This window comes from Cervus canadensis, chromosome 10 (assembly GCF_019320065.1).
Source record: "Cervus canadensis isolate Bull #8, Minnesota chromosome 10, ASM1932006v1, whole genome shotgun sequence".
NCBI lineage: Eukaryota > Metazoa > Chordata > Mammalia > Artiodactyla > Cervidae > Cervus > Cervus canadensis.
The window spans coordinates 31,128,404-31,154,211 of NC_057395.1; the positions used below are offsets into that span (position 1 = coordinate 31,128,404).

Below are 25,808 nucleotides of genomic sequence, written 5' to 3' on the forward strand. Positions count from 1 at the left end.
TGGGCATCTAGGTTGCTTCCATGTCCTGGCTATTATAAACAGTGCTTCGATGAACATTGGGGTGCACATGTTTCTTTCAGTTCTGGTTTCCTCGGTGTGTATGCCCAGAAGTGGGATTGCTGGGTCATATGGCAGTTCTATTTCCAGTTTTTTAAGGAATCTCCACACTGTTCTCCATAGTGGCTGTACTAGTTTGCATTCCCACCAACAGGGTAAGAGGGTTCCCTTTTCTCCACACCCTCTCCAGCATTTATTGCTTGTAGACTTTTGGATAGCAGCCATCCTGACTGGCGTGTAATGGTACCTCATTGTGGTTTTGATTTGCATTTCTCTAATGAGTGATGTTGAGCATCTTTTCATGTGTTTGTTAGCCATCTGTATGTCTTCTTTGGAGAAATGTCTGTTTAGATCTTTGGCCCACTTTTTGATTGGGTCATTTATTTTTCTGGAATTGAGCTGCAGGAGTTACTTGTATATTTTTGAGATTAATCCTTTGTCTATTGCTTCATTTGCTATTATTTTCTCCCATTCTGAAGGCTGTCTTTTCACCTTGCTTATAGTTTCCTTTGTTGTGCAAAAGCTTTTAAGTTTCATTAGGTCCCATTTGTTTAGTTTTGCTTTTATTTCCAATATTCTGGGAGGTGGGTCATAGAGGATCTTGCTGTGATTTATGTTGGAGAGTGCTTTGCCTATGTTCTCCTCTAGGAGTTTTATAGTTTCTGGTCTTACAAGTGGTGCTGGAAAAACTGGTCAACCACTTGTAAAAGAATGAAACTAGAACCCTTTCTAACACCATACACAAAAATAAACTCAAAATGTATTATTCAGTTCTGAAGATAATTTTGTATGAAACACATTTTTTTCCAAGGTTTTTCTTTGCTTTCTATGACCTTTTAAATACTGGTGACTCAAGAACACCTTTTAACTGTGAAAAAAATATTAAAAATATACACAAATTAAACTAGGAAGCCCCCTTTATTTCTGAGCCAAATTCCTTTCCCTCCCTCAGAAGTAACCACCACTGAGATGATAAATAAATGTCTTATTTATAAGCTTTTATGTAGATGCATGGATAATATACTTTTAATTTTTTCATGTAAATGGGATTCTGTAGTTTGCTTTTTTATGTGACAGTATAGCTTCAAAGTCTTATTTCTGTACAAGTAAATAAAATATTAATGCCTTTCCTGGTAGCTTAGATGGTAAAGAATCTGCCTGCAATGTGGGAGACCTGGGTTCAATCACTGGGTTGGGAAGATCCCCTGGAGGAAGGCCTGGCCACCCACTCCAGTATGCTTGCCTGGAGAATCCCCATGGACAGAGAAGCCTGGTGGGTTATAGTCCATGGGGTCACTAACAGTTGGACACAACTGAGTGACTGAGCACACACAGATTATTTTGAAAGAAACGAATTATGATACCTAAAAGGGAGTAGGGATGTATTACACTTAATCTAGCAAACTACTGCAATATAGTTGGGGTGTTCCCAAGAGAAATTATGAGAAATGCTCCACTATCTTTGAACAACAATCTTTGTGCAGATAAGCCCTTCCAAAGAATTCCTAGAAATCGAACTGTGCATTCAAAGGATGTGTGCATTTTAAAAAGTTTGATTGAGGTATAACTCACATACCATAAAAGCTACCCATTTGAAGTGGGTATTAGTATGTTTACACAGTTACTTGTACAGGTGAAGAGTTGAATGACTGTCACAATTTTGTTTTAAATAATTTCTATCACCCCATCCCCAAAATCTCATGTCCATTTGCAATCACTTCCCACTCCTACCATTAGAACTACTATTCTGCTTTTTGTCCCTATAGTTTTATCTACTCTGAATATTGCATACGGATGTAAGTGTATACTGTGTCGTCTTTTGTGCCAGCCACCTTTCACTTAGCAGAATGTTTCTGAGGTTTGTTCATGTTGAAGCCTGTATCAGTACTTCGCTCCTTTTCATGGCTGAATAATATTCCATCACATGGATATACCACATTTTGCTTATCCATTCACCAGCTGATAGACAACTGGGTTTGTTGGTTCACCCTGGAAATTATAGCACAAGAGTGATCATCAGCAGTGGTCACACATAATAACCAAGTAGAAAGGGGGCCATAAACATAGAAACAACAAATTTAAAAGGACCCGATAGTACATCCAAGACAATACATAGCCAAACGTCTCAGAGGAAACACAACTTAATGACTTTTAGTAGACAAAATCTCAATATGATTCTACTAATTATACAAGATATTGATAAGGCATACCAGACTCTGGCATTACCATCTTCCTGGGCAAATGAGAAGACATTCCAAAACATCCCCAATTGATAATCAGACTGCATTTTCTCAGAAGAAAAAAAGGAGAAATTATAATTGTGAGACTGCAGTTATCTTATAAAGATTTTATTTACCCTAAGACCTTGGAATAAAACACTTCATTTTTCATTATATTCGTAAATGTAAGCCTGGTAGTAGTATATTATTCCTTCTTTTTAGCTGTACTTTGGCATTTTAAATCTTACCAAACATATTCACACATTTTCGACCAGGAGAGTTTTACAAAAACTAAAGCCTGAGGTGTTGATATGTCTCAAGTCAATAATGTGTTAATTAACCTCTGTCTTCTTTCAAATCTATGACTATACCGTAAGAAGCACAAAATGCTCTAATGAAATGGACCAACAGTCTCAAAACTGTCACCTTGAAAAACTGCCTAGTTATTCCAAGGATGTAGTTATTCCTCAAATTATTTTTGTAGCCCACCTTCTTCATTGGCTTTTGGAGCTCATGGTATAACCCTAGACATAGAAAATCTTCACTGTCCTGAGTAGATATAATTTTTTAAAACAGTCCAAAGATATTGGAGTTGGATGAATGAGCTGAGTAGTAATTGGGGGATGAAAAATAAAGGCATATTATAAAGTAAAGAAATTTTGACTCTCCAAGGCTATTACAACCAATAGTATAATGTAATCACATGTACAGCTTCCCAAAGTGACTTCTTTGAGGATGAAATTAATTTAGCTGAATAAGCAAAATAATTTCAAGGTCATACTTACGCCATGTGTGCTCACAAGCACTAAAACATGGCCCTTCCAAAAATATATCTCCCACTGTTCTACCAAGCTACTTAAAATACAGAGTACTCTGATCTGAAGAACTAACAGCTATTGCTAAAATACCACATATTCTAAGTGTAACAATATCTTAGCATGAATTTTCTTGACAGAATAAATACACAAGGCAAGGGGACATAACTGATTTGGGGAGAAGACCATCAGACGGAAACCCCAGAACCACTTTCTAACCCTTGAATTGAACACAGCACCCCCCACATCAGCTCCAGACATCCACCATAAACAGATCAGACAAACACAGCTGTAAGGTCCAAGCATGTGGTGATTTTTATTAAGAATAACTTTGGTTCTAAGAATTCCACCCTCAATTCTGTAATACTTTCCATTAAAAACAATTATACAAGAGCAAATACAAAAAATATTAAATTATGAAAACAAATCCATTAAGGCTCCCTTTATATATATTATATACACTCAAACAAGTGAACATTTTTCAGAGTAGAAGAATAAAGTCAACTGTGGTAGCTTAGAAAGCAACACTACCTTCCTACTTGGAGACTAGAAAACACTGAGCTATTTTAAGAAAACCATAGAGTGGAAAAATGGAGCCATTTTTGTCAAAAAGTGGCTCAAAGCCCAAAACTGCTCAGATGTCCGTGAGTCCTAGAGGTTTGGACTATAGAGTATTGAAGTGTGGGGCAGCGGTGGGGGGAGAGAATGATGCCTTTTTAAACTCAAGCTTATGAGCCAAGCTGACCTGGCAACTTCAAAGAGCTTTTCTATCTGTACATTCCACTGTTTAGCGAGGAAACATCACTTGACACTATTTACAAGTCTTCTTTCGGCCAGACCTTGGACTACCAACCACTACTAATTTTACAGATTTGTGAGTGAGATTGAGGGAAATGCTTTAGGAATTTAGCTTTTCCCAGTGAAGCATGAATTCTAGGTAAGTTCTAGGAACAGAATTGGTCCTTCTAAAGAAGCCTGTCTGGGCCCTTGAAATTTTTATCAAGTGGCAGAACTGCTTCAAGGATACAGGATCTAAAGATCTTGCATATCCAGCTGGATTAAAGGCTATGAGCTAGTCTTGAATCTTCATTTTATAAATCGCATCACTATTCCATATACACAGAGAAAGAACTCTAGTCAATGTGCAATCAGAAATGTACTTTCAAGATGCTTAGTTAACGCACTTTCTTCTTGCAAAAAGGATGGGAAAAAATAGTTATCCTTCCATCCTTCCAAAGCAAATTACTATACAGCAACATTTTATCCTAAACACCTCGTATTTTATTCATATAATACTTGCTAATGAAAGAAATAATCTGGTGTAATCAGGTGTAGTCCACATGTTCTCTGACTACAGTATATTATCCATGCATTTACTTTTGTCTTGTTCACATTAGGGATGAATATAAGCCTAATGGCCAACCATGAAAACTGCAGAATTCCCAGAGAAAGCTAATTTCTACTAGGCTGATTAAGGATTTAAAAGCTTAGGATCCAGCTTTCTTTGATTCTTGAATTATAAGAGGAGCCTTCGATGTTGAAATTACTGGATGAATTGTTTCTACAGAGAACATACTGGATCCACACAGATTCTTCTAAACCACCCCAAGTAGAAATGCTTCCCCTGCCCATACCGATGACAGAGAATGGATTTTGCATTAAGAATCTGGCTGTAAAGTTGGTAACTCGGGGTTCATGTGGAGGATAGTATGCCAATTGGAGAGCACAGACTGAGTGTGCCCCATCTCCTCAGCTGTTCCTGAGAGATCAACAGTGGTCACAACATCATCCTTACCAACAGTATCACCATCATGAAGGTAGGGATGAGACAGTCTTCCTTCACAAGGAAAAAGGGCAAAGAGCTGGTGATCATTAGAGAATTTCAAAGCTTGGATTCAAATAATATTCAAAATGCATAAATGCTATAATTCTTGCAGAGACCAGTTCATATTCGTTTCACATCAAAAAGTCCAAAGAACACTTCCTTCCCAAGCTTCCGGTGGGAGATTTCCCCATACCGTTCTCAGAAGAAACCAAAAGACTTGAACCCACTCCTTTGACACTTAAGTTGGGTTATTCGGACTAGTTTTTATTCCTCAAAAGGCTGGGAGATTATTTGACATAAAAGGACTAAATGAGCAAGAAATTAAAAAAAAAAAAAAAAATGAAACAAAAGCCCTAACAGTTATCAAAGCAATAATGGATTTGTAGGACATACCTTCCCTGAAGTAGAAGGTCACCATGAAGCCTCAGAAAACCAGCAGGAATGAAAACAAGATCGAGATGGACATTTACAGAGTTTTGTTTCCATATTTTTGTTTCTGTATTTTTACACCTCCTTATCCTATTTCTGAATCTTAATGTCGACAAAGGTAAGAGCTGTGCTCAACATGAATATTAACATTCTCCAGTGTGAAGCCTAAACTAGGTGAAAGTGTAAATGAGACAAGAAAACGGAATTTACAAACGGTGGATGTAACAGATTCAACGCATTTCTGTGCAATCTAAATTATTGGATAGATAAGAAAGGAAGAACGAAAGGCATTTTTCTTTAGGTTTTGAAAGAGAAAAGGCTCTGTGCCCCACTAAACTTGGATTGAAAGAAAAACCAAGTAGTGCAACTCTCAAGAATTTACTCCAGTGTCCTCTTCCTTTGTTTCTTGTTGCTGTCTTTTAAAAGTCTTTGAACACAGGTCCACTGTCCCACCTTAAGTGCTGGTCAATATCCTTTGTTTGGCGAACAGGAACTGCAACAGTCACAGGTGACTCACCCACCCAGATGGGAGAAAAACCAAAATCAAACCCTTTTGAAAATAACAGATCCCTGCTGGCTGGGATTTGCTCCAGGGGCTTTGGCCCTGAGCTTAAGCGCTGGGGAGGCCCTGGCACAGGCCTTCTGTGTGCTGGGCTGGGTGCGTGGTGTCTGCAGCCTGGACCTACGACTCCTGGGCTTGCGCCACTTCTTGGCCTGTTCTTCTGAGATTGCCTTTAACCTTCACAAACTCTGGGGCATTTTCTTGCTCTTCTTGCAATTTCTGTTTCTCGAGTTCAAGCTAAACAGAATTCAGAAACAGGAGAATTATTTACAAATTATTTACAAAGGGAGAGGCTTTCCAAAAACACTGTTTTCTCTTCCCAAAGGCCCAAATGACTTCGATTCATAACAGAAGAAAAGTTTCCCCTGTCTCCACTTTAAATATATTTATATTTTCATATATGCGGCAGGATCTAGGTCCTGGGGTAAGAATTCTGCAGAGAAGCAGCAGCCGACTGGGTTATTGCTGAAACCCTGCGGGGGTGATGAGAACCTGAAGATCAAGGCTAAGGATGAAAACAAGAGCTGAGGGCAACACACAGGGGCTCTCCAGCTGTGAGTGAAGCTGAACTTCACTCATGTGCTTGAGCCCCAGCACTGGGCTGTGAATTCAATGGTGGTCCCTGGCTTTGGCTGTGCCTCCCTGATCTCTTCTAGATCCTCAACAGAATCCTTCTCTTTATCTTGAACGTCTTTTAGTCCACCTGCAGACATCTGTCTCAGCTTTTCCTTTCACCATATATAAACACTTACATCTGACGTGTCTGGGAAATTCGGGACAAGGTAAGTCTGAGAAGATAAGTACTATATGATCTCTCTTATATATGGAATCTAAAAACAGAGGGTAAAATGGGGACTAGCAGGGACTTAGGCTGGGGGAATGGGAAAGATGCATTTAAGGGTACACACTCGCAACTAGAAGGTAAGTCCTGGAGGCCTAATACATAGTCCAGGGATTACAGGGAACAAAGCGATTATAAACGTGAACATTAAGAAACTAGAACACTCTACACCACTAGAAGAAAGGGTAATTATATGACAGAGGTGTGCGCTAACACTACTATGACAATTGTGATACAAATGTATCAAATCAATACATTTTCCCTCAAACAATATTTTATGTCAAATATCTCAATAAAAAACCCCCACCTTTACCCCCAATCACCCTTACCTGCTCCAACTTCTGCTGCCGTTTTAATAGTTCTATTTCCAAGTCAGATTTCTTCTTTTGTGCTTCTTCTTCCTTCTGCTTTATTACTTGATCTCGTTTTCTCTTTTCCATCACTTTCTGCAGTTCTGGTTTATTCTGAGGAGCAAGACCCCTGCAAAAAAGCATTAACAAATCACTTTGCTGAAAACCTCAAACTAACGCAATACTGTACTTCAAAAAAAATTTTTTTATTGAAAAAAGTAAAAATAATTTAAATTGAAAAATTTTTTTAAAGCATCAACAAAATTTAAGAGTTGTAATCTAATGGACGCATCTTCCATGATCAGAAATTTAAGCATCAACCACAGAAGGGTCTAGTGACTTAGCATGACTGTGACGCCTACTACCAGCTAACAGTCAGCACTGAGGGGCCTCAGAAATTCACAAGCATGAAAGAAAAGGGCAAGAGCATACTTTTAAGAGTAAGCAAAACCCACCGCTCAATAAAATCTCTACTGTATGTCAGATACCAGGCCATGCAAGGGAGGCTAGTGTTTGTGGTTTGTGGGGGAAGTTCAGGAATAGCATGCTCATTCAGGGCATGTGATGGTCAACTATACTGAAGAGGAAGATGCCTCCACCAGGAATTGCAGGGGAAGTTTCCCAAGATGGAGCCCCTGACCCCAAGTATTAAATGCAGCCTGGAGAGAAGCTAGCAGAAAGCTCAACAACAAAATGGCCTGGAAACATCCTCCAACCCTCCCTCTTTGAGACTTGGGAGAGGATTCTCACACATCCCAAGGCATACCCAAGGCTCCATCACTGCTGGGGTCGTGGCCACGGAAAATCTGGATCCCGACTCCCAGGCCAGTACTCTGGAACCATTTCAGACACACAGTTCAACTGCTGACAACGCTTGGGAGTCAGGCTTCAGGGAGCGATGGATCAGGCTGCCAGCTCTTCAAATGGAGCAAAACAAAACCCAAAACTCAGGCCATTACCTAGCAACTCTCATCTGAAAGGTTTGAGCTGGGTCAGGGGAAGGACATTCACTGACACTTTCGTAGAAGGGATTTCTATGCTAAAGTCAGCTGGGATTTGCCCAGTCTCCAACTGGTTGTTGGCCAGGTTGTTCCCCAGGGTTTCTCCAGTCTGGACTCCCCCTCATGCCCCAACCCTCGGTGCTGGCTTAGCTGCCCACCTCCTCTTCACCAAGCTCCCTCTCTTGAGCCAGTCTCCACTGGCCCCTAAAGTATCTCAACTCAGTATTCACACTGATGACAAAAACACAAGTTACAAAACAGGAAGAGCGTTATCAAGGTCAGACAGCCAAGGGTATAAGTGACAATGCTATCACACTCGAGTCCACGAGCACACCCACAGCCACAACAGGAACTCACGCTTTTCTGGGCTGCAGGAAACCAGCGCTGCTGGATCAGCCCGGGACCGAGGAGGCCCGGGTGCCTCCCCACACACCTGCCGGCCTGATGATGACGCCCGGGAGTCTGTGCACCAGCCCCATCAACCTCCGTGGCTGTTCTCCAAACTACTCCAATCAGCTAAGGCGACTAATGAACTAGGAGTCATCTGAATAACTTAAAGAATTTCCAAAACATGTTCTGATTTTAAGGATCTCAACAACACCCTTGCTTCAATCTCTTTCAAGTTCACCCTATCACATTTTGCAAACTAATCACACTTGCAAACATCACACTTCCTCATCTATCGGAATTTTTAAAATTCTGGCATCTCTCCTCTCTACCTACTTTTTAAATCACAATAAATGATTTTTTCAAAGCTGCTGTTTATAAAGATGAGTATAATCCATCACTGAAGATAAAGAACACAGACCTCAAAATAACATGTATGTCTTCCCTTTCCCCATTTTCATTAGCAGAACTTTTTTTTTTTTTAAAAAGAAAATATTAAATTCAGCCATATTTCCAGTGAAATAAAAGAGGCTATTTTGTGATTTAATTACAATTTGTTTCCCAGTTATTAAGATTGTATGAGGAGGAGAAAAGTATAGACAGACTATTCCAGAAACCAAATCTTTACTCAGTGCAATAAAAAAGTTGCTTATGGTACTTTCCTCTGATAGACTTAGGTGTCACTGAGCATTGGAAAATGTTTGTAAATAATCTGAGAAAGACCCACTGAGCTTCATGACTATTAAAAACTCTCACTAGGACACTTACAGAGTTCAGGGATTTAAATTATAGAATTAAGAATTTAGCTACCTGCATAATTTAAATTTCAAACTATAATTCACTGAAGAAATTAACCTCAACTGTTATTAAGTGCTTCTGGATTATGCAAAAGCTGTTGAACAAACTGATGTATGATGCATTAAGCTGGCACTCTATAGAAACATGTGAATGAGTTTAACTAATACACGTATTCATTTTCTGTTCAAAGATTTTACCCAATAGTGCAGTAAGATAAAATATTTAGTAACACAAAACTCAGGAAAATGGGGCTTATATGATAAATGTCCTGCACTTATAATAGTCAAGAAGTCATACAAATTTAATTAATATTTTATTAAGCGGCTCACTTAACTTTCTGCTAAATGGAAAAAGGCAAGCACTATCTATGTGATTCTCTGAGTCTAAAACTGGATCAGACTGCAGAGAGAGCATAGACAGACAGAAATGAGTCTCTCCCAAGTTTCATAAAAATGACAGTATAAGCCTCTGCATGACAACATTGATTATCTTTAATCCATTCTGACATATGCAATTAACAAGAACTTTCAATCACCTGATGACTGAAAACTTGGCCTGGGGGCCATGGTACCCAGTCAAGACTAACAGTTATTCCTGAATTGCTTACTGTGACTTTTATAGTGGACCAAGTTGATTTTTTAAATTAGTAAGTCCTCTTTGAAAAAAACCATGTTTTTTAGGGCTTCCCTGGTGGCTCAGATGGTAAAGAATCTGCCTGCAATGCAGGAGACCCAGGTTCGATCCCTGGGTTGGGAAGACCCTTTGGAGAAGGAAATGGCAACCCACTCCAGTAATCTTGCCTGCGAAATCCCATGGACAGAGGAGCCTGGCGGGTTACAGTCCATGCAGTCACAAAGAGTTGGACATGACTTAGCGACTAACACTTTGGAAAAAAAAAAGAAAACTTAGCTGACATATACATATTAGCAAGACAAAAAGTGAAAGCACACCTCAGCTCCCCCTGGTCAACATCTGCTGGGCACACCACTTGCATGATATTCTAGGTGAGTGGTGGCTGTGAAAACTGTACGAGATAGAGGCCCTACACCCATGGACTGCTCCCCATTCCTGTGTGCACGTGTGCTGTTGTTCAATTGTGTCCGATTCTTTGTGACCCCTTGGACTGTAGTCCACCAGGATCCTCTGTCCATGGACTTTTCCAACCAAAAATACTGGAGTGGGTTGCCATTTCCTCCTCCAGGGGATCTTCCCAACCAAGGGATGGAACCTGAGTCCCCTGCATTGGCAGGTGGATTCTTTACCAACGGAGCCACCTGGGAAGCCCTCCCCACACTACTGCATCCACAGATAACTCCCCATCTAGTCTGTGCTCCCCTATACTACCTATACCTTTATCAGAGCACAGAAGCGCCAAAATTGTGCCACGCCTATAATGAGATATTTAGGTTGTGTCCAGTTGTCCCTGATTGAACACAAGGAGGCGAGAGACTTCCTCGACCATTTATATCTGTCCTATCCAAGTATTTCTGTTGGCGACATTCTCAGAAGCATAACTGCTAGCTAAGCATCTACAAATTCTGGATTCGGATGTGGATGGCCAAATCACTTTCCAACTAGGCTGCAACAATTTATATTCCCGCCGCCCCCGATGAAAACGTACAGACAACTTTTAAGGGTCCCTTTCACTTTTCATAGAAACCACTGAACACATCTGGGGGCCGACTGGACCGCCCCACCTCCACGGCAGCCACACTTAACCCTGTGGCAGGGAAACCATCACGCGGGTCAGCACCAGCAGAGGCAGGTCTGGCACAAACTCAAACACAACACGCTCCCTTCCCCTGCCTACCAGCCAAGCCTCGTGGCCTAACATTTTCCTTTATGGGGGAGGAGGAGGGTTGCCTTTGGTTCTCCAGCCCTTGAGCTTGAATCTTGGAATCTTCTGGTTTGTTCGGCCCACCTCTACATTTTTGACTGAGCCCTTTCTATCTGCATGGATTCAAATGCAAATATTTCTATCACAACTTCCCTTATTTTTTTTTTTCATGATGCACAGCAATAAGCATTTATTGAGAAACGAATTGTTTGTCTAGCAAAGCACGCCGACTGCAGAAGGTCCTGGAAACTGCTGACTGAAAGGTACAAGCCAAAGATCCAACAGTGGGGATGCAGGGTAGCTGGGTATTCTATATTTGTCCCAAAGGACTCTTTTTAGAATGGCTTCCCTGATGGTTCGGTGGTAAAGAACCCACCTGCCAATGCAGGAGACATAAGAGACACAGGTTCGATCCCTGCATCGGGGAGATCCCCTGGAGGAGGGCATTGCCTGGAGTATTCTTGCCTGGAGTATCCCATGGACAGAGGAGCCAGGCAGGCTACGGTCCATAGGGTCGCCAAGAGTCAGACACGACTGAAGTGAATTAGCATGGATACTCTTTTTTAGAGAAGGCAGATTCTCTCTAAATTAAATCAGAAATAAGCACTCTTGAACACTGATCTTTCAAGTATCAAAAATAATGCCTCTTGCAATCTGCCATTTTATGGAAATAGCTAAAGAATCTAAGAACCCTAACACAAGGTCTTAATGGTCAGACCAAGTGGCATGACCAGATCAAAATATAAAGACTTTTAGGGACTTCCCTGGTGGCCCAGTGGTTAAGATTTCATCTTCCAATGCAGAGGGTGCAGGTTCAGTCACTGGTCAGGGAGTTATGATCCCACATGCCTCTCAGCGAAAAAAATCAAAACATAAAACAGAAGCAACATTGTAACAAATTCAATAAAAGACTTTAAAAATGGTCCACATCAAAAACATCTTTTCAAAAAAAATTTAAAGACTTTTAACCTGAACCTTAGCTGGGTCCAGAAGCTGGCAACAGAAGAGCAGAATGACATACTTGAAGGAGTGTGGAATGCGGTGTGAGAACACCTATGAGAATGTGCCCTCTGCTTTTGTCTTCTGATCTCTAGAAGGTGCTTCCAACAACTCTTTGAACTGCGACAGAGCTTTGAGCCAAATGTGCAGCCACAAAGAGCAAAGGTTCCACAAAGCTTGTTCTGTGATCTCAGTTCTATCTTCCTCTCCTATTCCTACCCCTTCTTCTCATTTATATATTATTTTTTAAGTTATTTATTGGGCTGTGCCAAGTCTTAGTTGTGGCACTTGGGATCTTCAATCTTTGTTGGGGCTTGCAGGATCTTTAGTTGGGGCACACAGGATCTAGTTTCCTGACCAGGGATCGAACCCAGGACCCCTGCATTGGGAGTGAAGAGTTTTCGTCACTGGAACACCAGGGAAGTCCCTCATTCATATTAAATTTGATTCACAGCTGTCTTTAAGCATATATATAATTAAAGACATACATAATTCTATATTGATTTCAACCCTTTTTTATTCCAAAAAGCTACCGTGTCACCTTGAGAAGACTCCTTAGCCTGGTACCCTGAAGAGTTTCCCTTCATTCACATATCAAATTAGAACAATTCCAAAACAACACACACTGGGTTTCTGAAAAAATCATTGGATAAAATATGGGAAAGCCCTTTACAAATTGCAGAAAAGTCAATAGAATTTCATTATGGTATAAACTAGTCAGCAAGTATGACAATCCTTTAACTGAATATATACATACTATTGGGGCTTCCCTGCTGGTTCAGATGGTAAAGAATCTGCCTGCAATGCATGAGACCCAGGTTTGATCCCTGGATTGGGAAGATCCCCTGGAGAAGGAAATGGCTATCCACTCCAGTATTCTTGCCTGAAGATTCCATGGACAGAGAAGCATGGCAGCCTATAATGTAGTCCATGGGGTCACTAAGTCGGCCCTGACTGAGCAACTTTTATTCATTCATTCATACATACTATTGATGTGATACTTTCTATTATTTGGTACTAAAACTTAGAAACAAAAAGCCAAAGTTGTGAAAAAGTATATGTGTTAGAAGATGAATATAAGAGAAGAAACTGCTTTAGAAGTCTTTACTCTAAAACCAGTTGTGTTTCTAATAAGAGGATTCTACCAAACTAAGATTTTGCCTTTGAAAAAAACCTGAAGAAGTAGTATAAGATATACTCACTTGATTTTGCAACTTTTATTTTTTTAAATACACTTCTACAACCAGATCAGAACTCTTCAGAGAAAAACAGGAACAAGCAATAGGGATTTTTCAGATGCTGCTGCAGGGCAAGTGGAAAGACGGATGGTGCTAACTGAGCACATCTTACATAAGTCAGGTATTTTAGTAGGTGTTTATACATGTTCTCCTTCATTTTCATCTTTATAAGAAAGATTATTTTTATCTCTTACTTAGTAGATGAAGAAACAGATCTCAGGAAGAAGGACCTTGTCCAAAATCATAAAAGGTTGGGAAGATCCCCTGGGGCAGGGAATGGCAACCCACGCTAGTATTCTTGTCTGGAGAATACCATGGACAGAGAAGCCTGGCAAGCTGTCCACGGGGTCACAAAGAGTCAGACATGATGTAGCAACCAAACAACAAGTTAAATGTTGAACCGGATCCATACCATTTCTCCCCGACCTCAAAGCCCATGTGCTCTCTACACCTTGGTGCTCAAGAGAACACGACCATTCTCTAAAATCTCTCTAAAAGCAGCTGAGCAGGGCCCAGCTGAGAGGTCAGCTGTGCAAACAAAGAGAGAAGAAAAAGCACAGGAGAAAGGTCAACAGGAGGATGCTGCATCCTCCCAGGATGTACCTACTCCGGGAAATCTGGCAACAGATTCACTGCACAAACCAAACCGGTAATGTTCTGCCTATACGGGTATGACCCAGGCTGCTACATACATTTCTGCAGAATAGTCTAGAGCCTCTAATTCAAACAACGACTATGCTGCCAATTTTGGTTTACTTTTGCCTCTATTTCTGACATGGAGGCTTTTTGTAGATGTCATAGAAAAAACAAAAAACCAACAACAGTTTGAACTAGAATGTTTCTCAGAGATCCAACTAAGTGTCCTAGTGTCATCTGACAGACAAGGAAACTGAGATCCAAGAGATAAAGACAGTCAGAAAACTTTTTGTTCAGAAAACCATTTAGCTACTCTCTTTTAGAGGATATTAAACTTTCCATCTTCCCAGCAAAATGCAGACGTGGTTTCCCAGGGACAGCTTCCAAATTCTCTGGCCTACTGAGGAACTTACATAGTTCTGTTTAACTTTGGGCATGATGATACCCATTTGGTTTTGTTGTTGTTTTAACTTTTATGTGATGAAGACAGGTAGAAGTTAAGCACTTACTCAAAAAGGATCAAACTCACATTCTGTTGAATAAGAGTTAACCCAGCAGCACACTGTCGTGCTGGTAACAGAAAGCAAAACACATTTCCACTTCTGGAGGGAGAGATGTAATCGTAGAGAGTTCCTGGGACAGAAGTTAGGAGTTCTGGCCTAGATATACTCAGACAGAGAATTACCATAAAAATAGCCCCTCATATCCTTTTTAAAAGGTTTTATTTTTAATTAAGCCTTCCTTCCAAACATTACCCCAGTGCTTAGCTTTGTCTGCACATCTTTCAGTTCAGTGAGTAGTAGCTACCTTTTCACCAAGGCAGAGCAAACAGTGAGTGGTTGAGTGATCCATAGTTTCACAATTCAGACTGACAATTTTAGTCTGAAGACCTGAAAACAGTTCTAAATGAAGCTTAACAGATCTTAGAGAAAGCAACTTGTGTCTTAATAAATGAAGCAACTCTACATCCTCAGCTCTCCTAGTCCAGGGGTCTTGCTTAGAATCACTTAAAGAGCAGAGTACCAGCCATAAAAAAGAATGAAATAATGCCATGTGCTACAAAATGAATGGACCTAGAGACCATGATACAAGGCAAAGTCAGAATGAGAAAGAGATACCATATGACATTACTTACTTGTGAAATCTAAAATATGACACAAATTAACTTATCTACGAAACATGCTCACAGACACAGAAAACAGACTCATCATTGCCAAGACAGAGAACAGGGGAGGGATGGATTGGGAGTTTGGGATTAGCAGATGCAAACTATTATATACAGAATGGATGGACAACAGAGTCCTACCGTATAGTACAGGGAACTATATTCAACATCCTGTGGTAAACCATAATGGAAAAGAATATATATTTACATGTATAACTGAATCACTTTGCTGTCCACCACAAAGTAACACAACATTGCAAATTAACTATATTTCAATAAAATAAATTTTCAAAAAATTTAAAAAGCAGAATACACCAAACCCAACAATCAAAATTGCATTATGACACAGATGGAACTAACAAATGGTTCACAAGGAAGACAGAAGGTAAATGTTTTACTCCTCTCCAAACAACAAATAGTAATAATAAAAATGATTGTAATCATTTAAAATGCTCCCTAAAAAAACAAACAAATGAAAACACAAGAAAGGGGGCCCTTATCTATTGTTAAGTCTGATGTGGTTCTAGAGACTTCTCTCTGTCACTCTACAAATGCTAAGATGGGCACTATCTGGTTCTCACATTTCCCCAAATATACAGAGAAAATTCAGGATTTTTACAAATCTAAGAAACAATGTACTTCTCTTCAACGCAGGACACGCTCTTTTATCCTTAATCCAGCCTCTTGTGTATACATTCTAAAATATGTGTCCATCTGAGAAGGGGACTCAGGACCACAGAACTCCGAGTGATCCTGGGGGCGGCAGCTGAGCCTATAGACAGGTTTACATCATAGATGCTCTGACTCAAGGATGCTTGAAGGAATAAGGAAGCTTTAAACATGGTCAAGAAACAAATCTAGTTACCTCAAAAGTCCCCTAAGGAAAACTTTGCTCAAAAAGCCATCGTACCTTTTCTGATTCATAAGAAGTTCTCTGTGAAGGTCTTGATGGTTCCGGGATGTCTTGACAGGATTGACTAGTTTCTGAGGCCTAATGAGTTCGGGATTGTCATCGTCTATATAGTCTGGCTCGGCCATGATGTTTCTCGGGATGAGATACGTGTCCTTGGGGTCAGAATCCTCCAGTGGGCTGTCTGAAACAGAATGACGAGAGTCACTGTGGTGTCGGTTCAGACGTCTGTCTGCCCAAAGCAGAGGCCCAGGACGGCCCAGGGTGCCTCCACCACTTCACTGGAAACCCTCTGAAGCTCTGTCTTAGCCACGGGGGCGACGAGAAGCCGGAGGAACCCACCTGGTTCTGCGAGCGGACAGCTAAAGCACAGCCACATGGGTCCCCACAGGCTCACTGTGAGCTTCAGGTCACACGGGTCCTGCCCTCCACCGTTTCTGAATACCTGCTAAACCCACGATGAGCACCTGGGCACCAGACCCAGGTCCTTCATGTTCCCTTCAGCCTCCAAATTAAGACGTTCTAAAAACGTACAGATCCCAGAGCTCGCATAAGAGACCAGCAGCTCCCCAGGGGCAGATCAGCCTCCATATCCTGCCAGGCTACTGGTCGCTGTCTCCCTTCCCACTCCTGTGAGCACCCTGGAGACTCCATCCCGTTCACAGCCTTTCGCATCTTTCCTCAAATGGCACCTTCTCAGAGAGCCCTGACCTCCTACCTGCCCTGCTTAAACCTGTAATCCCACCCCAGCCCTTCCCTGCTTCCTCCAAACCACAGGTTGACTGACTGGTCACTGGCCACCTAGAGCTGCTGCTCCTGAGGGCAAGGATTTCATCTGCACACACATCCCACCCCCCAGCTGCCAGAAGAGTGCCGGAGGCAGCGGGGGGGGGGGGGGGGGGGGGACCAGGCAGCAGAGCCCAGCTCTCCACACTTGTTGTCTAGAAGGAAGAGGAAGGCTTCACTGGAGAACAGAACAGACCGCCCAAAGTGGCTTATTTCTGGGCTTGGACTCTGCATCAGTACGTGAAAGGAACACATATCGTGACGACCCTGGGTCCTGTGTTCAATTTTAAGTGCGTGTGTGTAGAGGCCCCTGGCAAGTGGGGCACACATCTCCTTCCTTCGTCCCCTGCAGCCTCGATACACAGCGAGCACCATGTGAAAACGTGTCATATTTTGTGAGACGGAAGAGAAAACGCATGGGGGCAAGAGCTGGGGGGACATGGCTGGCTGAGTGCTGCCTGAAACCCCTGTGGTCCACCTGGCAGGTATCCGACTGCTGCAGACCCCTGGGCATGTCTCTCAGCACTTACCCACCCCTGCTCCCTCTCCCCAACACACATAAATCTTTCAAGATAACCAACACGTCATTTTACGCCTCCCTGTCCTGCAGGATGACTAAATTTTCCAAACCAAAAACCAAGAGGCAGGGCCTCACCACAGCAAAGTATCTGATAGTGGGACTTCCCTGGAAAGTCCAGAGTACATGCGTGTTAATTCTCTGGCAAGAGCCATGCCCCCAGATGGAACAGGGATCTGAGAAGAGGGCGAGGGCATGAAGGAGGATACCATCTGAGCGCGTTCATACCCAGCACCGCCACCTGTCCCCACCTCTCCTGGTGAGTCGAGAGATTGGTCCCCCTCCCCTGCATCCTCAGAGCCCCAGCAGCACCATGCAGATGTATTTCTGGTACAAGAAGCATCCTTACACATGGGAGGGCTTTCCCAGTGGCCCGCCTACGATCGCAGAAGACACGGGTTTAATCTCTGATCTGGGAAGATCACCTGGAGAAGGAAATGGCAAACTCACTCCAGCATTCTTGCCTTCAGAATCCTATGGACAGGGGAGCCTGGCAGACTACAGTCCGTGGGGCCACAAAAGAGTCGGACGCGACTGAGCACTCATGCACGCACACACCGTAACCGTATGTGTCTGTCTGTTCCGTGAAAGAGCCAGAACCACTTCGTCTCCAGTTTTAAATCCGAGGGTCCAGCCAAGTGTCTGGCACATGGCAGAAGCTGAATAAATTTTGAACTTAATCAAATCTGTAACAAACAGAAAGAGGACAAAGCCTCTGTGAACAAGCTCCTAGAAGATAGGCTCCATCTTTATTTCTGCCCATGAAATCAATGCCCCAAGCAAACACCCAAGTGAGGGTGTGTGTGTGTGTTTGCACACGGGGCAGGGGTGCAGGGAGGAGAAAGGTGGCTAGGTGCTTCCATGGACTCTGGCATGGGGTGGGGGAGTAGGGGGATAATCGAATAAAGATGCAATCTCAAGTAAAATTTAGAAATATGTAAAATGGGTCCAGAGGCCGGTAGCTACAAGTAGGAGTCTTGGGTCTCAAAAGTCATCGGTGATGTTTCCTGAATCTCTGAACTTTCTTCAACAGCAGCCAACAATTTCCCAACACTTTAGATACAGCGCCTGCAGGTACGTGATCACACCTGATACCAGTGAGAGTCCTATGAACAGAAGCACTAGAATCTTTATTCCACAGACAATAAACAGAGGAATAAAAGTGAAAATAACTTGCCTAGGCTAATTTTGCCAATAGTGTAAATCTCAAACTTGAAAAAAAAACAAAACACTCTCCGATCTTAAAACTCATGTCCTGTCTACCAAATTACAATGTTTCCTATTTTTAATAGAAAGATCTTTTGAAAATTAACATGAAATAAAGAGAAAAAAAAAAAACAAAGAATAAATTAAAGCAACGAAAACAGAAAAACTGTAGCTGCATCATTTGTATATTTTAGGTACAAATGCATGGCCAAGCAATAATATACACGTATCTAACAGATTGCTTCCCTCGTAGCTCAGTTGGTGAAGAATCTGCCTGCAGTACAGGAGACCCGGGTTCGATTCCTGGGTCAGGAAGATCCCCTGGAGAAGGAAATAGCAACCCACTCTAGTATTCTTGCCTGGAGAATCCCATGGACAGAGAAGCCTGGCAGGCTACAGTCCATGGGGTCGCAAGAGTCGGACACGACTTAGCGACTAAACCACCACCACCACCATCTAACAGATTAAACCAAATATTCCTTAAATGCTACCTGCATTGATCTTTTAAAGACAAGTATGTCTGCAGCCTCCCCCAAATGGAAACTCACGAACCTGGCCTGTGGTAGGTCAGCGACCCCATCTCAGCAGCCTATCTGAATGGGCCCCTCGGAGCACGCACTCCTCGGTGGAGACGGGAGAAGTGCCAGACAGGCCTGCAGGCAGTCTTGATTTTGTTTAAAAGCCAACAGCAGTTTCATCCTAGTTAATCAGTAGACAAGAAGGCAATGAGCTGCCATAAAAGGATTGGTCCCTCTGCCCTAAACCAGGGATAATCTCCCTGACCTCAAATCCAGATTCCTGCCTCCTGAGGTCAAGGTGTCAGCAGGGGAGGGGAGCCTGTAGACCTGCGGAGAAGAGTGTTCCAGACTCGGGAATGAGGAGTCAGGAGCACGCCTGATGCATCTGAGGAAGGAGAGACGTGAGTGAAGGTGGGGATGGAAGGGAACCAGTGGGGGCACCGGAGAGGGGTGGGATTCGATGCGGGCACTTGAAGGCCAGTGCCAGGGCCTTTGCCTTGAGTGACAGCAAAGAGCCATTCAGGGCTCTGAGCAGGAAGTGACGCGCTCTGACTCATGTGTCTGGATGATTACTCTAGCTGCCGAGAGTAGGACAGGCCCAGCACAGCCAAGGAAGGACTCCAGGAGGCAGCTGTCAGGGGACCCAGGTGAGAGGTGGGTGCAGCAGGCCGGATGTCACTTCATCCCAGCCCTCGGGACTTCCTGAAGGATTGCAAAGCAGGAGTGAGACGCACAGAGAGGCCGAGGGTGCCTCCAAGGGCTCTGGCCTGAACAACGAGGACAGAGCTGCCGCGGTGGAGGCTGTGAGGACAGCAGACGGGAGTGAGGTCAGGAGCTCCCTCTGGGACGTGCTGGGTTGGAGACATCCCTGGACACCCAGGTGATTGAGCGCAGGCAGCTGACGCAGTGAGCGCCCAGACCCTGGGCGGCTCCTTCCTGGTCTTACTAAGTGACTGCCGGGGTCTCTCACTTCGCTCCCCCACCCCCGGCCCTCCACTCCCACTATTCCCATGACAGGAGCCCACAGAAATGCCCACTGCCCACGGTTCCTAGAGGTCAGGGCCGGGCTACAGACATTGTCTTGGGCCTTGGTGCCAAGACACTGATTGAGCTTCCTGTGTACACAGTGAACGGACTTCAGTTCTGACCCTAGGGAACAAGTTCTAGCTTGGATTCTTCTCCACTTTCTCTTAAGACTGGGGGTCTGGGAAGCCTCTCTTTTCCCACTGGCCGAGAGGAGTGAGATAGGCTTGGCCTGTCTCCTGCTGGACAGAGGCAGACAGGCCACGGGTGGGCAGTGGCTGACGGAGCTCTGCCCATAAGCGAAGGCACAAACTTCTTCCTTCTTCTCTCTCCCTGGTTGGTCCTTCATCCAAGTGGAGACGGGAAAGGGGGCCCCAGCCTGAGTCAAGTGTTCCGACCTCAAGCGTGACTGTGAACCAGACTGAGGGGAACCCTGTGGTCCCCGGGAGGGGACCATGCTGGGGTCTGGAGAAGGTTATGGATGCGAAGGAGTGTGGCCCTGAAAACTGTACATGATGGAGGCCCTGCACCCACGGACTGCTCCCCATTCCTGTATGCACGCGTGCTCAGTCGCACGGTTGTGTCTGACTCTGCAACCCCACAGACGGTAGCCCACCAGTCTCAGACTCTGTCTGTGGAATTTTCCAGGCAAAAATATTGCAGTGAGTTGCTATTCTCTTCTCCAAGGGATCTTCCCAACCCAGGAATCAAACCCAGGTCTCCCGCATTGCGAGCAGATTCTTTACAATCTGACTTACCAGATACCTTGCACTGAGTCAAAGACTAATCTTTAAATGAAAGAACAGAGTCCAGGAAGAACCACCAGGAGAGGGAGCCCCGGAGCTATTTGGAGTCTCAAGCAACAAGGTTTAAAGCCTGAAGGGCTCTGAGCAACCAGTAATCCACAGCCCAGAAGGAAAGAGGAGACAGAAAAATGTCTGGAAGTAAAGGCACTTTGAAATGGATATCAGTACTGCTACATGAAACCTTCTTCCAGAAATTAACATGAAGACACTCTTGTCAGATACACGCCCCTGGACCAGTAACTGATTTATAAAGGGATTTTTTAGAAACTATCAAGTCAGTGAAGGAAAATGAGGGTCAGCTCAGTAGAGGAGAAGCAAACCTGGTTTGAGATCTTGGACAAAGCCCCTCGGTTCTCAAAATGAGTGTGGTCGTAAAATGTAATAATTTCTGGCACATCTATGATGCCAGATTCAATAAATAGAAGCTATTGTTAGTCGAACTATGTAGCCAACAACATTTCATATTTTACCCAGAGGTCTGGGAAACCCTGTATACAAAACTCTACTTCTCAAGGACTTTTAAAGCGTATGAGTGCTTCAAACACATAAAAAAGTTCAAACTAAATGACCCACAGATACTGAAATGAAGGTACATTCCTCTTCTTCACAACTAGAGTTGGGAAAGCCCCCTTCATATTCTCTCTGGTTAACTTTTTTCTGTTTTTTAAGCTTTTTCTTCTTTTAAATGATGGAGCCCATTAATTCTCTTTGCTGTTTGCTGGTTTGTTTGTTTTAATGATAATAAAGCATTCTTTACAATCCCCTAGCTCACTGGGAAGTCTCCCTAGGTTGACTCACCTCCTCCCCTCATGCAATCCACAGTCGCTGGCAACTTTCAATGGTTCTAAGACCCATTCATGCTACCGACACTACCGACACTAAGACCCTTCTGCAAAGTGTGAAAAGTCTATCACACGCACATGGAGTTCTGAATGGCTCTGGCTACAGTGCAGGGCGTGTACCAAGGAGGCAGGGCTGATGCTGAGAAACAGATGCTGTTTTGAGGTCGAGGGGATTCAGTGAAAGATTCTAAGCTGTTGAATAACAACACAGATTTGCACTCTAGACACATACTAACACTGCACACTAAAAATGTAACCTGACGAGAATTCTACCTTTGATTCCTGTGAATGAGCAAAATCATTACTAAACTCCACTGTCCCAGAAAAAAAGAAGGGAATTCCAGCCCTACAGATGCCCTCTCGAGTCCTTCTTTGCATTTTTTTTCCCTTTTCAAAGGTTAACCCTGGGTCCAGGCCTCTGCCAGTCCCAGGTATTTTGGGTTGACTGCTTTTCAGAGGTGAATAACCATTCCCACAGAAAAATTCCACAACTGGGTGAAAAACATTGACTGCATCTGGGTTTCCCATTAGACTATTCCTGGCTCCAGGAGTTCATTTTCATATTTCTACATCACAAAGATATATAGATATAGATATTTTTTTTTTTTTGCAGGGCTTGAGGGATCTTAGTTCCCTGACCAGGGACTGAACCCAGACACTTATTAGTTCAGAGTCCTAGTCACTGGACCACCAGGGAATTCCCACAAAGACAGAAGTTAAAACTTAATCCTCAGAGATATTGCAGGTTTGGTTCTAGACCACAATAAACTGAGTATTGAAATAAAACAAGTCACCCAAATTTTGGGGTCTTCCCTCGTGGCTCAGCTGGTAAAGAATCCACCTGCAATGCAGGAGACCTGGGTTCGATCCCTGGGTTGGGAAGATCTCCTGGAGAAGAGAAAAGCTACCCACTCCAGTGTTCTGGCCTGGAGAATTTCATGGACTGTGTAGTCCATGGGGTCACAAACAGTCAGACACGACTGAGCGACTTTCACTTCACTTCACTTCAGTACATATAAAATTTATATTTATACTATAAAATAAAACAATCATATGAGAGAAAAAAATCATAATTTACAGATATGCTAAGTTCCATGTTCACCTCAGTATTTAAAATCTATCTAGAAGCACTCATAAACGAATCCTTTATAAAACAATACCTGAAACCTGTCAGTGCACGCAGGTTACAGCTAAACTAGAACCAACCGAAGCTAAACAATTAAATGTTTGAAGTGCTGTATCTTCTGGAAAGTAATTCCCAGGAAGTTTTTAAGAGCATTTGTTTCCCAGGCTGTCTCTAACAGATTCTAGCAACCCTCTCACAATACTCTGAAAAGCCCAAGTCATTTAAGTTTGCAGGCCAGCCAAGTCCAAGCTTGGGTCAACCTGGAAGAGGAAGGACTGTCCCTGGAGCCACGGCAGTCTCCCTCAGCACCCACAGTTCCCAGAAGGGAGGCTGGTTGTGAGGAGAAAGGCCCTGAGACAGCAGAGAGAGAGTTAAAATTGGAATTTCTCCCAAACAGCCAAGGGCTTCACTTACAAAACTCCTGAGCCTGGGAACAACCTGAAGATTCAGTCTCATTACCAGGAGACATCTGGGACCCAAAGGCATCAGACAAGTGCCCAGATGACCTTCGTGGCCACAAACTCAACTAAGGCAGACAAGTGACGCCGAGCCAGAGCAATCAACACAAGCTCAGAAATGTGACTTTTCCAACTGTGCCGGGTCCACCGCTGCTGGAATTTCAGACTCGCAATAAACTGGCCACAGAGATGTTGCAGCACGCTTGCCAAACAGTGACGCGCTTGGGAAAATACCAAACTCGTTTTCTCATCCCTGAAAAATGTATTTTACATTAAAAAAAGGCACACATTTTATATTTAGAAGATGGGAAAGAAGGCAAGAGAAACCTTGGGAAGACAAAACATGTGCCAATGTTTAAGATCTAAGCTGGACCAAGTGAGACGGGACAACTGGCAGGTGGCGATGGCTCCACAAATAACAAGGTGTCCGTTTCCAGGATGACGCCCAGTGGAGCTGGGCCACCTCACCCGGACCCTCAACACTGTTAGTAAAAGCATCAGAGACAAGCCACGAGATGAATCCACTCTGGAGTCAACTATGCATCATCTCTCAATGTTCTACATAAGCATCTCCCCATGCAAGCCTCATGATGGCCCAGTGAGGCAGGAGTTTTTATTCCCTGTGAGTCTCCCAATTCCCTCTGAGTTCAGACAGCTTCAACGATGTGGGCTCCGATCACACCAAATGGGTCCAAATTTCAGTTCTCATTTATTGTAAGTGTGATTTCGGGCTATGTTTCCTCACCAGTTAAAAAGAACAAGAAGAAGAAAGGAGGGGGAGGGGGAAGAAGACGGAGAAGAAGAGGAAGAGGAGGAGGAAGAGGAAGGAAGAGGAGGAGGAAAGGCAGATCCTCTTAGATGATTATGAAGAATAAATGAGAAATGCACACCCAACGCAGGGCCTGGAAACAGTAAGCCTTCCATAAATGTCACCTGTGACAAGTGCTGTCACTGGCCACAAATAACAACAACTAGGGCTTCCCTGGTAGTGCAGCTGGTAAAGACTCTGCCTGCAAAGCAGGAGATCCCGGTTCGATTCCTGGGTTGGGAAGATCCCCTGGAGAAGGGATAGGCTACCCACACTAGTATTCTTGGGCGTCCCTGATGCCTCAGTTGGTAAAGAATCCACATGCAATGTGGGAAGTTTGGTCCCTGGGTTGGGAAGATCCTGTGGAGAAGGGTGTGGCAACCTACTCTGGTATTCTTGCATGGAGAATCCCCATGGACAGAGGAGCCTGGCAGGCTACAGTCCGTGGGGTCACAAGAGTTGGACACGATCGAGCAACTAAGCACCATAAACAGAAACCCTGTTATTCTGCCCCAGGTTACACAGCTTGGTAAGTACAGGTCCAGCATTTGAACTTGGGTCTGATTCCAAAGGGGTGCTTTCACCCCTTTCAACATCACACTCTTCTGCACTGGGATAATGGAGGGGGGCAGGCAGGAGAGCAGAGAACGGGTTTCACTTTAAACAGGATGATTTTCTCAACAAGATTTTAGAAGCATTCTAACCTCATAGCTTTATAATCCCAACCAGAAAACACCTTGCAGAAAATCATACTGAAGTGGGGAAAGGTGGCAAGAGAGACACATTTCCTTTCAAACACATAAATGTTTTTATAAGGATGTTCAGAGTAGCGCTATTCATGACAGCCCCGAATGAGAGGCAACCCCAATGTCCATTAACAATTGGGTGGAGAAGCAAACTGTGGGGCATGAGGATACAGCTGAAGAACAAAGAGCTAGGAGAATGACAACAGCCTGACTGAGTCTCAGAAATACAATGTTCGGCAAAAGAAGCCAGACACACAAGCGTCCATCTTGGATCATTCCATCAATCCGATGTTCAATACGAGCAAAACCACCTCTGATGTCAGATGTCAGTATAATGGGAGCACAGAGTGAGTGCACGGGAAGATACAGGGCTCCTGGGGTGCTGGTAAGGTTCTGATTTCCGGTTCTAGTTACACAGGCATACTCACTCTGAAAATTTAACAAGCAGTTCATTTTTTTTTTTTTTTGGCTTATGCTCTTCTCTGTATGTGTATTATACCTCAATAAATACAGTCCCTATTAAATATTAATAGCTATTAAAATTACAACCTAGAGATCATTTAGTTGCTGCTGTGTTATTACAGTTTTGCTATTTCATCCATTTTAAACCTTGCTGAGTCATGAGAAGTAATAAATACCAGCCAGTTTGAAGACCACCTCCATCCTGAATTAGAAGCCTATTATGCCACGTACCAATTATGTGACTTAACCTGAGTCTTGATTTCCTCACCTGTAAATCAAGGCTCTCATAGCCACGCTTGCAGAATCGTTGTGAGCACTGAGTAAAACTTAAGGAGAACATTCACTACACATGGTACCAGACCATGTGGCAGATGCTCAATA

The 25,808-nt window shown here is 43.4% G+C and overlaps 1 protein-coding gene across 4 annotated transcripts in view; it reads right to left on the reverse strand.

The window, feature by feature from the left end:
• Positions 1-3,383: 3,383 nt before the first annotated feature.
• Positions 3,384-25,808, reverse strand: part of FAM107B (family with sequence similarity 107 member B) — a 213,816-nt gene continuing 191,391 nt past the window's right edge. For 2 of the 4 annotated variants that reach the window (XM_043479324.1, XM_043479327.1), the window contains 3 exons: positions 16,070-16,253; positions 7,078-7,228; positions 3,384-6,144 (listed from right to left, as the gene is read on the reverse strand). In XM_043479324.1, the coding sequence (XP_043335259.1) occupies positions 6,028-6,144; positions 7,078-7,228; positions 16,070-16,253 (452 nt within the window). In that variant the 3' untranslated portion in view covers positions 3,384-6,027. Of the gene's footprint in view, positions 6,145-7,077; positions 7,229-16,069; positions 16,254-19,190; positions 19,314-23,367; positions 23,389-25,808 lie in introns of those variants that run through there. The other 2 variants (XM_043479325.1, XM_043479326.1) reach the window with 2 other exon arrangements.